Here is a 14,896-nt window from a genome sequence, read left to right on the forward strand (position 1 = left end):
GTCACAAGTAGGACCACCTCCACCCTAATAATAATAATAATAATAATAATAATAATAATAATAACAACAACCCCGGACATAGCCAGGATTCAGCCGTTGCAAACAGTGTCCGGGGAGAATTTGCTGAAGTGTCCGGGAAAATCTGGACGCAGAGCAACCCATTTTGGAAGTGCAGATTTTTTGGCAAATTTCCTTAAAAATAGCTCAGTGAAATCCCAACAGCTTTGCCCCAAAAAGCTCAGCAACCTTTTTTGTCCAGATTTTCACTTTTTGAAATGTGGCAAACCTACTACCATGGCTTCTCTTACTTTCCATGCTGTGATGTTGGCAGTAAAGAGCTCTCTCTTCCCATGGTAAAGTGTGGACCAGAAATAGGCAAGCAAAATAGTAGAGGATCCCTTGGTGATGCTAACTGCTTGGTGATGCTAACTGCTGGATTAATGGTCCAGTTGGGCCATTAGTAGAGGATCCCTTGGTGATCCATTAGTAGAGGATCCCAATAGTAGAGGATCCCTTGGTGATGCTGATGCTTGGTGATGCTAACTGCTGGATTAATGGTCCAGTTGGGCAATAAGGTGGCCTCTGTTTTCCACAAATATAGGCTCCCTAACCAGTGCCCATGGGGAAGCAATATCCACTACATAAAGTATTATTAATATTATTATTACTTATTAAATTTTTATACAGCCCAATAACCACAGGTCACAGGGCCGTTTGCAACATAAAAATCACAATATAAAAATCACAAAATACATAATAAAAACAAGAGTAACCCATTATTACCCCCCCCCAAAAAAACACGTTTTAAAAGGGCATTGGATTGGCCATGATGCTTTTTCAAGTCTCAAAAACAGCAAGGTTACACTTTGCCATGTGGGATGCATTCATCCCTGCCATTTCTGAGAGGAAAGAGTCTTTTACTGACCTTGCGGGAACTCCCGTGACAAACAGCAGCACAGAGAGAACAGCTGCTGTTTCAAGGCTGCAATTGTGCTCATGCTTTAATTCAATCAAATGGTATTTTTGGCATGGCAAAGTTGCAAAGGGGAAGGGGGAAAAACCACACCCTCACCCTGCTTATTTTTACCTAGCATTTGGTACTACCAAAAGTGACATAATTGTCCTCTAGTCCAAAATTATCCTTTTGAAAAGCCCTTCCTGTCTGGTAATGCCAACTGTATTAAAAGAAATTACTCATGTGTGTGTGTGTGTGTGGAGTTTGGAGGGTGGAGTCCCAACTGCACGGGCTCCCAGATTACTGTCTGAAAAACAGCGCTACATACCTACAAAATATAGAAAGTGACGATTTCTGCTCCAAAGGCCTTCTGGTGGTTCCTTCACTGCAGAAAGTTAAGTTACAGGGAACCAGGGAGAGGGCCTTCTTGGTGGTGGCGCCTGCCCTGTGGAACGCCCTCCCATCAGATGTCAAGGAGATAAGTACAGTGGTACCTTGGTTCTCAAACTTAATCCGTGCTGGAAGTCCGTTCCAAAACCAAAATGTTCCAAAACCAAGGTGCACTTTCCCATAGAAAGTAATGCGAAATGGATCAATCCATTCCAGACTTTTAAAAACAACCCCTAAAACAGCAATTTAACATGAATTTTTCTATGTAATGAGACCATTGATACATAAAATGAAAGCGATAAACAATGGGCTGCAGTCACACAATCAATCAATCAATCAGTAGCTGAACTGGGTTCCACACAGTCACAGTGACAAAAACAAAAAAGAGCCGCAAAAACAAAAATTCAAAATACGTAAATAGCAAAGACAGACAGACCTCAGCGTAATACTCAAATCAGCAGCGTGACACTCAAATCGGAGCAGATTTGACTTTGCAAAATTTCGCAAACCGGAACACTTACTTCCAGGTTTGCAGTGTTTGGGTTCCAAGTTGTTTGAGTACCAAGGTGTTTGAGAACCAAGGTTTACAACCCTTAGACAACATCTGAAGGCAGCCCTGTATGGAAAGGTTTTAAATGTTTGATGTTTTGTTATGCTTTTATGTTTGCTGGAAGCTGCCCAGAGTGGCTGAGGCAACCCAGACAGATGGGTGCAGTTCCAATAATAATGATAATAATAATAATAATAATAATAATAATAATAATAATAATAATAATAGGTGGACTAACTGAAGTGGGCAGGACCTTTGAAAGGTGGAAAGACTGCAAGGGCTAGTACAGGGGTCAGGAAACTTTTTCAGCAGGGGGCCGGTTCACCGTCCCTCAGACCTTGGGGGGGGGGCAGACTATATTTTGGGGGAAGAATGAACAAATTCTTATGCCCCAGAAACAACCCAGAGATGCATTTTAAATAAAAGGACACATTCTACTCATGTAAAAACACACTGATTCCCAGACCATCCGTGGGCCGGATTTTGAAGGCGATTGGGCCTTAGGCTGCCTACCCATGAGCTAGTTCTATACTATGAGCCACCCGTTTCCTTCCCCATGCTAAACTATACAGCCATGCAGTGTACCTGGACACAGAATCATGAGAGTTGGATTGGACCCAGAGGTTCAACCCCCTGCAATGCAGGAACATGCAGCTGTCCCTTGCAGGAATCGAACCTGCAACCTTGCTGTTATCTGCACCACGCTCTAACCAACTAAGCTATCCACACAGAGCGAAAACCTTCTTAGGATGGAGCCTGACAAGTGCAATAACACAAACGAACTTATTAAAATAACATGGACGGATTTGGTTTGGGTTGTGAGCGTCTCCCCATCGAATTTCTCAGAAAGTAGAGCTACACTGTGGATTTTGGAAACCAAGAAGAATAAAGCTCTCTTACAATCAGCTTGAAACTTATATTTCATATGGCCAGAGAATTTGCGCCTGTCCATTGGAGGATATAGGAAGCCCTGAACACATATTTTTTAGATGTCCCTTTTACGATGAGGCACATAGAGAAACCATTGACCCTGCTGGTGAGGCTTACTGACCTTCCGGTAAAGCAAAAATTCGATCTTCTCCGGTTAGGCAAAGACCACAAGACGACTCGGATTGTTGCCAGATTCTGCGCACAGATCTGTAGGCGCAGACCATCCCGATTCAATCTAGTTTGTTAAGAAATTTCCAAAACCAGATCCACGGGCAACACTGGGCCATTTCTCTAAGACAGTCTACTTTAAAGTTTTTATGTGTTTATATGCCTATTGCACTTTTAAACTTAAAATATATTGTTGTATATTGTTTTAAATGTTTGTTTTGCTATTGGGATTTTGGTTCCATTTGTGTTTCTCAAGCTGGTCTGTCACCATAATAAATTTCATGTTTCATACGGTGCTGTGCAATCTATCCTTGGCTGCGCTAGAAATAATATTGTGAAGGATAAAGATAAGATCACAACACTGCTGTAGACTGATTGCTATTTAATGACACCAAGGAGAATTTCTGAGCGATTTAGGACATTTTTCAAGGGCACATTTCAAGCGCACTGGACAAGAATTATTATTGGTGGCATTTTATCTCAAACACAGACATTAGGGATTTCAGAAACTGGCGCTCGTTGGCAGTCAAATTTGGGCAGCTGAATCATGTTGCCTTCAGCCCATGTAGCTAAATCAATTATAGCTAAATCAATTAAACTTTCCAAAGAAGTCCAATTTGTCTGCAACACTACAGAACTAGAAGAAAACTAGAGGAGGGTGTTTAAAAAGAGCCCCTTTAACAAGTCCAAAGCACACAGAGTTCACTATTAACAGAACATCCATATTTACCACCTGCAAAAAAAACAATCCTGTTGTTACATTGTTCTATTCCGCTGAATGGGAGTAATTTTAAATCTTACAAGTACAGTACGTTCTCAGCTATGTCAACAAAAAGAAAGCCATCATCACTGAGCTTTTGCTTCCTTACACCAGAGTCCATTTTGGAGGAATAAAAGGCTTTTCTTATCTAAGTGGGATAATATTGACTTTACAACAATCAAGTTTAACTTAGCACTTCAGAAAAACGGGACACAGCATGTGATTCAATATGCCAGCTTAGAAGGTCCATATGGCTGGTGTTCTCGAAATTCACCGTTATCATGTTAAATTAGCTTGAAAAACACTTAGCACAAGTACTTTGATAATCAATCAAGGGATCGTTCGAAGTATTTTTTTTTTAATGCAAGTCAGGGAAAAGGGAAATGAGGATATCTGGAAAGCAATGACCTGCTTTTCCCCAGGTGGGTTATCCCTGTGATACTTACAGCAGAAGCGACAACTTGCTACTGGCCCGAGGCTTTCTACGCTACGGTTATTTATACAAGAACTTTAATGCTGCCCTTCTATCATGCAAATATTACTCAGGGAACCTTACAATAGTTAAGATCACAATTTCAAAGCAAAACAAGAACAATAAGTACAGACAAGCATAACATAAAAACAGTGGGTAAAAGGTAGATTATAAAACTACCCCCCCCAAAAAATACCTTTCTATAACTGGTGCTAGAGACACAGGTAGGACCACCCCCACTCCAATAATAATAATAATAATAATAATAAAGGTAAAGGGACCTCTGACCATTAGGTCCAGTTGTGGCCAACTCTGGGGTTGCGGCCCAGGGGTGACGGGGTGAGCGCCCATTGCTCAGTCCCTGCTCCTGCCAACCTAGCAGTTCAAAAGCACACCAGTGCAAGCAGATAAATAGGTACCACTATGGTGGGAAGGTAAACGGTGTTTCCGTGCCCTGCTCTGGTTTGCCAGAAGCGGCTTAGCCATGCTGGCCACATGACCTGGAAGCTGTCTGTGGACAAACGCTGGCTCCCTTGGCCTATAGAGCAAGATGAGCGTGCAACCCCAGAGTCGTCTGCGACTGGACTTAACTGTCAGCGGTACCTTTAAGCTTACTGATACCACTTTCATGGGCTTAGATGGTGCTGTTTTTGGCTACAAAAAGATCCACACTCAGAGTTTGCTATTTTTATATACAATTCCAGGATTAATATTTTTTTTTAATGCATGCATATCAGGCAAATCCAGTGTCCTTTAAAATCCTACGACGTTAGCAGCCAGCTATCTTTCTTTGCAGTATTAAGTAGGTTATGCTGACTCACTGACGCAAGGTGCCTAAAATATATGCAAAGCTGCTGTCGTGCAAGAGGAAGATGAAAAACTAGATAGAAGAAGCTATTGCACAGTTTCACAACTAAGATTTCTTGGGTTGTTTCTTTTCATATACTCCTGGGGAAACAGAAGCCTAGCGCTGAGGGCACTTTTGAACTCAGAACTTTCTAGACAGGCTACTTGCAAGACTGGCTGGTTATATCCAGAATCCATAACATGTGATTGATTACTAAAAAAAGTTAGTTCGCAAAAATGAACTGCTTCCTTTCTGAGCGAGCCCCCAATTTTTCAGAGCCAATCTGTTCCCCCCCCCCTCAATTTATTTGTTTCATTTGGACAAACTATCCCATTTGTGATACACACTCTGAACATTCAGATCCCCAAAGACTGAAAATTGAAATCATCATCTTTGATAAATAATGCCCTACACACATATTGACAAACATCAGCAAACTTAAGGAAGGCGATTCTGCAATTCACATTCAATTAAGATATATTGGTAAATCTGCTTACCGTATACTCTCAGCTTTGGACTCTAATGCAGAAAATATAAGCCGGGAACCAGAAAAATACAGATTAGCTACTGCAGGCCCCACGGCCAAATCTGATTACCTGCTGGCTCCTCTGTTGCAATTTCAGAAACAAAAGGGGTGTGTGGAAGTAATGGTATCCCTGATAAATGGAGCTTGCTAGCAGTCTACTTAGGAAGGCCAAAGCCCAAACACATATATCTCCCTCAGTGCAGATCAGGAACGAAAGAAAAATAATCTTTAGAAAACTGTTCTTTAATATTTAAGTTTTAGATTACAACTTGCCATTTGAATTTTTTTTTATCCTTTTAATGGTAGCATCCTACAATGGCTTGTATTAGAACTTGTCCCAATTTTTATTCCAGCTTCCTCCTACAGTATTCCAGGAATCATCTTATAGGAAAGTTGTACAAAATGGCTATCCAGTAGCCATTTCCCTCCCACGATGTCCAAAATAAGTAAAATTTTTATTACAAGGAATAAAAAAACATAAATTTCATTCTTTGTTGAGAAAGAACTTGTCTTTGCAATAATTTTCAACATCAAAAGTTTTTGGTTACATCATGCCCACATGCTGTAAATTAAGGTTTTCTAAACCTAGTTTTTCCACCAAAAAAACTAGGCTACAAGTGCATTTATTTTTTTTAAAAATAGGCATTTATAAGATCTTTTGAGTGCTGGTGTATTTTTTTCTGAAATCCTCATCATTTTATTGAGCTCTGTGTAAAATTTCAAAGAGATCTGATCATTGGTTATGGAGAAAAAAATACAGTGGTACCTCAGGTTAAATAATTCGTTCCGGAGGTCCCTTCTTAACCTGAAACTGTTCTTAACCTGGAGCACCACTTTAGCTAATGGGGCCTCCTGCTGCTGACGTGCTGCCGGAGCAGAATTTCTGTTCTCATCCTGAAGCAAAGTTCTTAACCGGAGGTACTATTTCTAGGTTAGCGGAGTCTGTAACCTGAAGCGTATGTAACCTGAAGCGTATGTAACCCGAGGTACCATTGTAAAATGTACACAAGGGTATCTTGTGCCGAGGGTCTCAAGAGGGACAGACAAGGCAGATTTAACGAAACTTCGAAGTGCTATAAAATTAAAACCATTTGAGATAGAGGAGGGAGATTTAAGGGGGTTTCTTTCAACCATAAGGGAAGGTTGTACAGCAAATTTCATCAACATCCAAGAAGGAGGGTGACCTGATCTTCTGGAAACAACATGGAATGACCCACTAAATACTTAATGCACAACTCTTCTGAGAATTAACTGCCCCTGATTCCACCCTGAGTCACAGTGCCACGCACAGCCAATTCTTTAGCTTCTCCATAGCCCACTGCAGATAATGAGATGCTGAGCTAGAAAATGCAACTCTACCCAAATATTTTTGTTTGGAAAGACAAGAAGACATCATGGACCAGAACTATCTATTTTGTCCCCTTAATGTTGATTTTTTCAGAAGGAAGAAAATTACTAGTACAACTAACAAAACAAAATCAGATTTAATGTTCACCCTTAAAGGGGAAAAAAGTGAAATACAAGGTTACACGTCTCTTTATTGTGAAGTCTTACACAAAAATTTTAACTCACTCTCTTCACAGTCTTCTTCAGCCAGAAAAATAAAAAATAGAAATTAGAGTTTTGTGAGTGCTTTTTAATGTGTGGTTAAAAGGAGTAACTCTTTCCACTTACAAATCATAACCTCTATAAGGAAAGCTATTCTGAAGCCATAAATTAAACCAAGCATTGCCAAGCTAAAATTATGCTCACTTTGAAGTTTCCCGCTTGCTAATATAAAGACTTTTCAGGCCCCACAAATAGACTCGTGGAAACTGCAGCACTGAAATTTATTAGGGAACGACCCTCAGCTTTGCTATCGCATATAATCCAAAACAGTCCAGTTGCTTGAGAAACCTCAAAATCAGGGCATTTGTTCTTCTCTACCTCAAGGATAGGATATGTAATAAAATGTACCCCAAAATTGTTAAGGTACCCTCCATAACATCCAGAACGTCTCAATCTGAGTGTATATACAATTTAGGAATACACAGAGGAGGGGAATCTGGCCCTCCAGATGTTCTTGGACTACAACTTCCATAATCCTTCATGCTGGCTGGGACTGATTGGAATTGGAGTTCAATAACTACTGGCTACATCTTCCCTATCCCTGAGCTACTGCAGGGATCCACATATTTGGGATGCCCTTTGCGCTGAAACAAAATCTATGGTTACCATTGGCCAGCCCTGTCTCAGCTCTCAGGGTATCGCCTGGCATCGTGCTGAGCTTTCAAATCACTCAGAAACAGCAACATTTATTGCTGTTTTCCAAATAATCTCAGACTCTGGTGAGGGGAGAGATAACTACCCTCACCGGCGTCTTTCAAGGCTCAAGGCGTGCATTTGAGGACCCTTCGGTGCCAAAATGGGACATGGGCCGAGAACAGAGTGGATAAAAATCAATGATTTAGTTTTTTAAAAATGGATTTTTTTTATTTAAATTGGATTTTTAAAATAAGATGATTTTGGAGGGGAAATCCTTCTAAAGGCAGTTTTCTATTTAAGTTACATTATAGCCCACCAGGAAAGAAGGATTTGTTGTAAGTTTTTCATGTGTGCTAAAACTCTGTTTAACCAAAAATTGTTTAACCACATCAGTTAACAAACATGGATACATATGCTATGTTATTGTTTTAGTTTAAAAAATTGTTTAAACGATTATTTTTCTCCTTCCAATAAACTACAGCAGAAAATGGTCCAAATATAAACAGTTAACTTAGTAAACCTCACAATAATTTCATAATTATCGATCTATGCATTTCTAGTAGTATAACCAAATCAGTAATTTTTGATAGAACTGTAAAAGCTACTCTGAAAATTTATTATTCCAAAAACGAAACTTTCATCTGGTTGTAAATATTAAGATTATAGCAGCAAGAATGAGTCTTTTGGTTAAAAAAAGATTTAAACCAAGTCTTACTGACTAGTGATTTAAACCAAGTCTTACTGACTAGTGATTTAAATCATGGTTTTAAACAATTTGATTTAAATCAAATCCACCCTGGCAGGGAACGAGGCATTTCTGCACCTACCCATCAAAATGTGGGCTGCAAAAATCACTTCACAATAAAGTAGCATTCCAGCACAGACCGACACTCGTGGACTCAAATATTGAGACACAGGAAGTCCTTTGGGCTTTGATCTGGAAGTGACACTTCCAGTAGCTACCCGGAACTATATCTGGAAAAGCAAAGTTCATCTGCTTTTACACACACACACACACACACACACACACACAAATATTCTGTGTCTGTATTGCTAGTTAATTCTGATCAACTACCGAAAATTGTTGCTCCCATTCCTCCTATGACATGCCTGAAACAAGAGGTCAAAACTCGTACCCAGTACATCCTAATAAAGAAGCATTCAGAACACAGTTCCCTCCCAGGCTCCTGGCAGAGTTCCAGGAAACTGATGCGATGCGCAGTCTGGCAGATCTCAGTCCTACACAAAGCCTTTCTGCCATCAAGCTGATTTATTCCAGCAGAACCTTGCAGGAGTCTCTTAGCCTCCATCACAAGTGCTCAGGCTGAAGTTTTCTAAATGTGCTTTTGACTCTCAGGTCATGCAGCAGGGAAACACAAGTTGTTCATAATGTTTTGTTCTTTCGGAACATGCTGCATTTTTTGTCATTTAGGGGTAGCTACATGGAGAAATGAGCTGGAACACAGCAAAGCCTAGGGCGCATCTATAAAGCACTTTGTTCCTTTAACATATCAGGCAATTTCCATGCATAAATTTCTGGAAACGTTTTCAGAAATCTCCTAACATCCTGGAATATTTAGCTGACTTTTCTGAAAATTTGTTTCACAATGGCACTTTGGGTTGATGTTTTTGTATGTTGCTACGTTAAATGTTGGAAACCTTCCTTAATTTTAAGGCGGCCAGGGCAGTGTTAGAAACTGCGATAGAAAAGCTATTTGCCACAAGGCTCCTAGGTTGTGAGTGCCAAAACAAACTGTATAGTTGCACGCATATACTGGGCAACACTTTACACTTTTTGAAAAGCATGAACTAAAATGTGCCTATTTTGGTGCTGCGCTACTCTGCAGATCAGCTGATTTGTGCAGCAGCGCAGCACCAAAAGACATGCAAACCAGCTGATTCAGGGGGCAGCGCAGCACAAAAAAAATACACATGACAACCATAATGTACAGTTTGGCCACAGGAAGACACTATACAATGCCTGAAAATAGAAGGGGCAGTTTTAAAGTAATAGCTTCTGCAGCCAAACATTTATCATCACTTTTATGAGCGTGCACACACACATACACATCTTCTCTTACTACACCAGTACAGTGAATAATTCTACTAAGAACTGTTTTGGTGACTGATCACAAGCTATGCACTAAGATCTCCCAGGTTAACCTACTATTTAAAAAGCCAACTTTTGACAGACCTGCCCGTAGCTACAATGAGTTACCTATTTATAGTCCAGTCTTGCATCTTAATGGGTCAGGCAGGTGGCATGAATGTTTGCTTGACACAAAACGTCCTTCACAGGAGAAATGTGCAGATGTGATGCTGCATGCTGGGCAAGTTAATATTCTGCACAAGGACATTTAATTCAGACTTCCTGGAAGTCACAATGAGGAAAGAGGAGCTTCGGCTTAAGTAGTTCTGTGATGGAATAAATCCAAATGACTGAGCTAACTCATAGCAAATCCTCAGTCACAGTGATCTCTTTAAACCATTTCTGGTGAAGCTGAACCTGTAGAATGCACTTGCTTTAGCACAAGCTTGAGACTTACTTCCCAGATCTGTGAAGCGGAGACCCCATGCATGAAAAGTGCAGACTTTTAGATAAACCTCCTATCCATTGTGCATCTAAAAGGTACCCCTGCCCGTACGGGCCAGTCTTGACAGACTCTAGGGTTGTGCGCTCATCTCACTCTATAGGCCAGGAGCCAACGCTGTCCGGAGACACTTCCGGGTCACGTGGCCAACGTGATGAAGCTGCATCTGGCGAGCCAGCGCAGCACACGGAACGCCGTTTACCTTCCCGCTAGTAAGCGGTCCCTATTTTATCTACTTGCACCCGAGGGTGCTTTCGAACTGCTAGGTTGGCAGGCGCTGGGACCACACCCCGCCGCGGGGATTTGAACCGCCGACCTTTCGATCGGCAAGTCCTAGGCGCTGAGGCTTTAACCCACAGCGCCACCCGCGTCCCATTGTGCATCTACTATATGGCTAAAGCGAGATGCTCTATAAGAGGCGTATATAACTTCAAAACTAACGTGGGGGCTTGGTCCTCAACTTTCCATCCCATAGTTTAGCACAGTGATGAAGACTGTGTTACCTGTGTTCTCTTGAGCATTCCACACAGGAGTGGCCAACTAGCTGTGCAGCAAGACTTTTCAAACAAGTTGGCTTTCAATCCTTGTGAAGCAAAACAAAGCACCCAGCCATTCTTAGAAAACCGATTTTTTTAAAAAATAATAATATCCTGCTTCCTTTGCATTATTTCCCTTTAAGCTTTGTCTGAAGCGGGTTGTTTTGGCATTTCAACTATTTAGCTGAGTAAGGGTAATTGTGGGTCACAGTGAATCAGAACCGGAAAAAGTTTGAAATTCATTGCATTTTGATTACACTGTGCGTCAAACAGCTCAGCTTATTATAACAGCAGTTATCTTAGAATCATAGCCCTTTAACTTGATTTGTGCTCCAAGATATTCTGCAGAAAACTCATGCTAGTTTAACCGAAATAGAGCATCTATACCAAGAGAACTTGCCATTTCATTCCATGTTTCTGTCCCTCCCTGCCCTAAATAGAACAAATTGCAGGCAGCTGCGATTGCAAAACTGCTGCAGGCCACATGAACGGAGAGGCATTAATAAAAGCTTGTAAAGATCTCCAGAACTTTATAGAGCCAACCAAGTTTTCTAGGCAACAGATGTGACCTCAAAAGCAGCCCCGGTAGAAGTCACTAAAGTCAAGCTTTTAGTGGCTACTGAGTATCTGATACCCCAGACCCACACTTCTTTCAAGAAGCTCAGAGTATCTTACACCTGGTTCCCAGATAATCTCGTATATATGGTGAGGCCAGAGCAAGCCAAAACCAGGTGCTCAGCTTCAGCCTTCAGGGTATTCCAGATAAGGTGCAGCTGGTGTTTTATTACGGCACAGAAGCAACCCGGACAGATTGCACATCACTAGGATAGTACATACTGGCAAGCAGCAGCACTATGAGCCAGCAACACAAATAAAGTTATTTCTTTATCGTCATCCTGTAACTGCAAGTGCCAAGCCAAGAAACTGCCCATCTGGTTGCACCTTGAAGCACCCGCCATAGCTGAAGATTCGGGAATGATGGGGTTTTTTCCATTAAAAATGAGGAAAATGCATGTCCAAGATACAAGGTCATAGAGAGAGCCCCGGAAGATCAAACCATCTACAGTAGACCCGCATCCTGTTGTCACAAGGGGCAACTGGATGCCTGTGATAAACAGGGGAGACCTCATGGTCTCCAAACCATGGACCTATCTCCTCCATTGCATCTGAATGCATTTGTCTTAAGAATTAGCATACTCCTGCATAGCAAACACAACTTGGTATCTCACATCTCCTGTGTGTGTTTCCTTCCTCCTCTCCAGTCACCTGAAGCAGCGGTTACAGAGGTTTCATCACTCAAAAGGAACATCTGAGCTAGATTTGGGTCCTGATTTCAAAGATACTAATTCTCCGTATCTAAGCATAGGTTTTTTTTTAAATCCCCTTAGCTAGAGTTGTCTAAAGCTAATGCAATGAGAGCGTGGTGGGATATAACATGGGGAGAGCTCTAGGGAAAGTTAACTGAAAATACCCAACAATACTATGGGTAGCAGAAGGAATGAACCAAGATTAAGTACAGCAAGGCCAAAATGTGTCCTACTGGAATAGAACGATTTGGAAGGGAAGGTTTAGTGGCAAAGATGGATACTCCTGCTGTTAGCATTTAAGTGACAGTTACCCAGCATAAGTACTGAGGCTCTTACATATACATTTATTCCCAGGGGTGGGGATTTTCTTCTGAGTAAACATGCATTGTGCAATACACAGAAAATCAAATCATATTATTTCTCCCTTACAGCTGCTGCTGCTGCTACACCAGAATTTGTTTTTTATTTAGGTGCAATGAAAGCACAGGTGTGTTTTGCATCCAGATGGCATATTTTTAGGGTTTAATTAGAAACACATCAGGACCTGCATATAGTTTACTGCTCCACCCGCTACTGCCCTATTTTGACTCTTGGCTCCCACTACAGGATTAAGAGAACAGCCTGGTTAGAGTCTCCTTCATGAATGCAGTCACTCCTGGGACTCATTCTGTAAAGGAGGAGACAGAACTCAAGGGAAGTACAGGCTGCCGTTCTCACACTGCTTTTTCCACAGTTCCACTGCCACCCCCAGCACCACACTCATGTAAGTGAAATATGTCACCTGGCTATACATTAACAGGTATATACATCTCTGCATATCTGGAAACCTATCATGATTCACCAGAAAGTTACTTTCCCTTCTGCATGTAACCACAGGGCAGAGAAGACTCTGCAGAGAACCACCTTGGACACAACGCTACTCTCCTGGAATATTAGCTAGGTAAAAAGGTGTGCAGACCTAGCTGTCCATCACAGACTTTGAGCATTACATTTGCAGCCCAATTCTAAGCAAGTTTCCTCCGAAGCTCAAGTGAGTCCAGTGATGCTTTTTCTCAAGTTACCGTGCACCTTGCCTTCAGATCATTTTCACCAGAATGCCAGTCTGCTTTAGGAGACTAGACCAAAGCACATTCTCTCAGTCTGTGAATTCATTCTACTTTGGGGTGTTTCCCCAAGTCTGGTGCAAGAACCCTTGGAGCTGGGTTCAAATCCCCCTTTGAGTTACAGACCTTTGCGGCGGCCCTAGCCTGGACCACTGCAAGGATACAAATGCGGTTTGTTTGCACACTCGGACTGGCAACACTCCGCGCGTGGCCTTCTTCCTTCGGGGGAGGGCGGAGGAGGAAGAGGCGCGCGCGACATTGCAGAGGCGGGCCGAGGAAGCCGCGACGCCGCATGGCGCGGGCCGCTTCTTCATCCCTTGCGCGCCCGCGGCCAAAGCGCGGAAGCGGCGCAGCCCATCGCTCGACCCCAGCCCTCCCTCCCCCCGTCCCTGGACTTGCCTGGCTGGGGTCGGTGGCCTTGAAGACGTGGCAAGCCATCGGGGACTCGGGGTCGTCGGGCTGCGCCTTGATCAGGTAGGCGAAGTAGGTGAGGTCGTGGCTGTTGTGGATGAAGCGCGCGATGTGCTGCGCCTTGTGCTCGAAGATGAAGACGGCCGGGTTGGCGGCGCTGCTGGCCGACGGGATGCAGCGCAGGTTGGGCGAGCCCAGCAGCAGCAGCACTTCGCGGGCGGGCACGGCGCTAGGCTCCTGCTTCTGGCTGCGCCGACGGATCTCGGCCACCAGCCAGGGCAGCATGGGCAGCGTGGTGCGCCGGTCCAGGCACGACCAGCCCACGTACCACAGCCTGAAGCGCTTCTCCCCCGACGGCGCCTTGCCGACGCCTTGCAGCGGGTCGGCGGGGGGCTCCAGGGGGTGAGAGAACGCCCCGTCCGAGCTCGCCTTCTCCATGAGGCCAGCAGGAGCGCCCGCCAGAGGCGTCCTCGGTTTCCTTTGCGGCGTCCGAAGAAGGAGCGCAGCCTTGCGCGGCCCTCGGAAAGCAGGTCACCTGCAGCTCAGCGCGGCTCCCGGGCCAGGAAACGTGCCGCAAGGGGACATCTCATGCCCTGGGCAGCACGTCGGGGGCGGCGGACTCTTCGCGCATGGATCCCGGTGCCGCGATCCCTCGGGGTGCTGCAGAGCTCCGGGGAGCGACCCTCTCCCAGCACCCGCCGCGCTCCTGCGGGTCTCGCCTGGAGCTGCGCGACGGCCGTCCGCGCCCGCCTCCTGCGCCCGCCCACCCCGCCGGGCAGCGCCAGTGAGGCGGCCGCGAGGGCTGCCTCCTCCCGCCTCCTCGGAGCGAGGGGTGGCGCACGGAAAGGCGACGCGCCTGGGAGGCGGGCTGGACGGCTCGGCCCGCCCTCCCCTGCAGTTTGCCCGCAAAGGAGACTCGCCGCGTCGTTTCCCGACGGCCAAAACAAAACGAGACGCGCCTCCCTCCCTCGCTCGCTCCCGGAGGCTCCCCTTCGCCGCCTCGACGCGGCTGCAGAAGCCGATCCGGGCTCCAGCCAGCCTAGGCGAAGCGACAGTCCTCTCGCCGTCTGCGCATCCTCCGCGCCCGCCGCGCATGTGTGCGCGTC

General features: G+C 44.2%; 1 protein-coding gene across 3 annotated transcripts in view; it reads right to left on the reverse strand.

The window, feature by feature from the left end:
- TBC1D4 (TBC1 domain family member 4) overlaps window positions 1-14,513 on the reverse strand; it is an 88,381-nt gene extending 73,868 nt beyond the window's left edge. The window contains exon 1 of one of the 3 annotated variants that reach the window (XR_014167303.1): window positions 13,779-14,513. Coding sequence is in view for 2 of the 3 variants with exons in the window: in XM_081907277.1 (XP_081763403.1) it covers window positions 13,779-14,228 (450 nt within the window). In the remaining variant the exon portion in view is untranslated. The remainder of the gene's footprint in view (window positions 1-13,778) is intronic. The other 2 variants (XM_081907277.1, XM_081907278.1) reach the window with 2 other exon arrangements.
- Window positions 14,514-14,896: the final 383 nt, after the last annotated feature.

Source organism: Podarcis melisellensis, assembly GCF_964234715.1.
Source record: "Podarcis melisellensis genome assembly, chromosome: 4".
NCBI lineage: Eukaryota > Metazoa > Chordata > Lepidosauria > Squamata > Lacertidae > Podarcis > Podarcis melisellensis.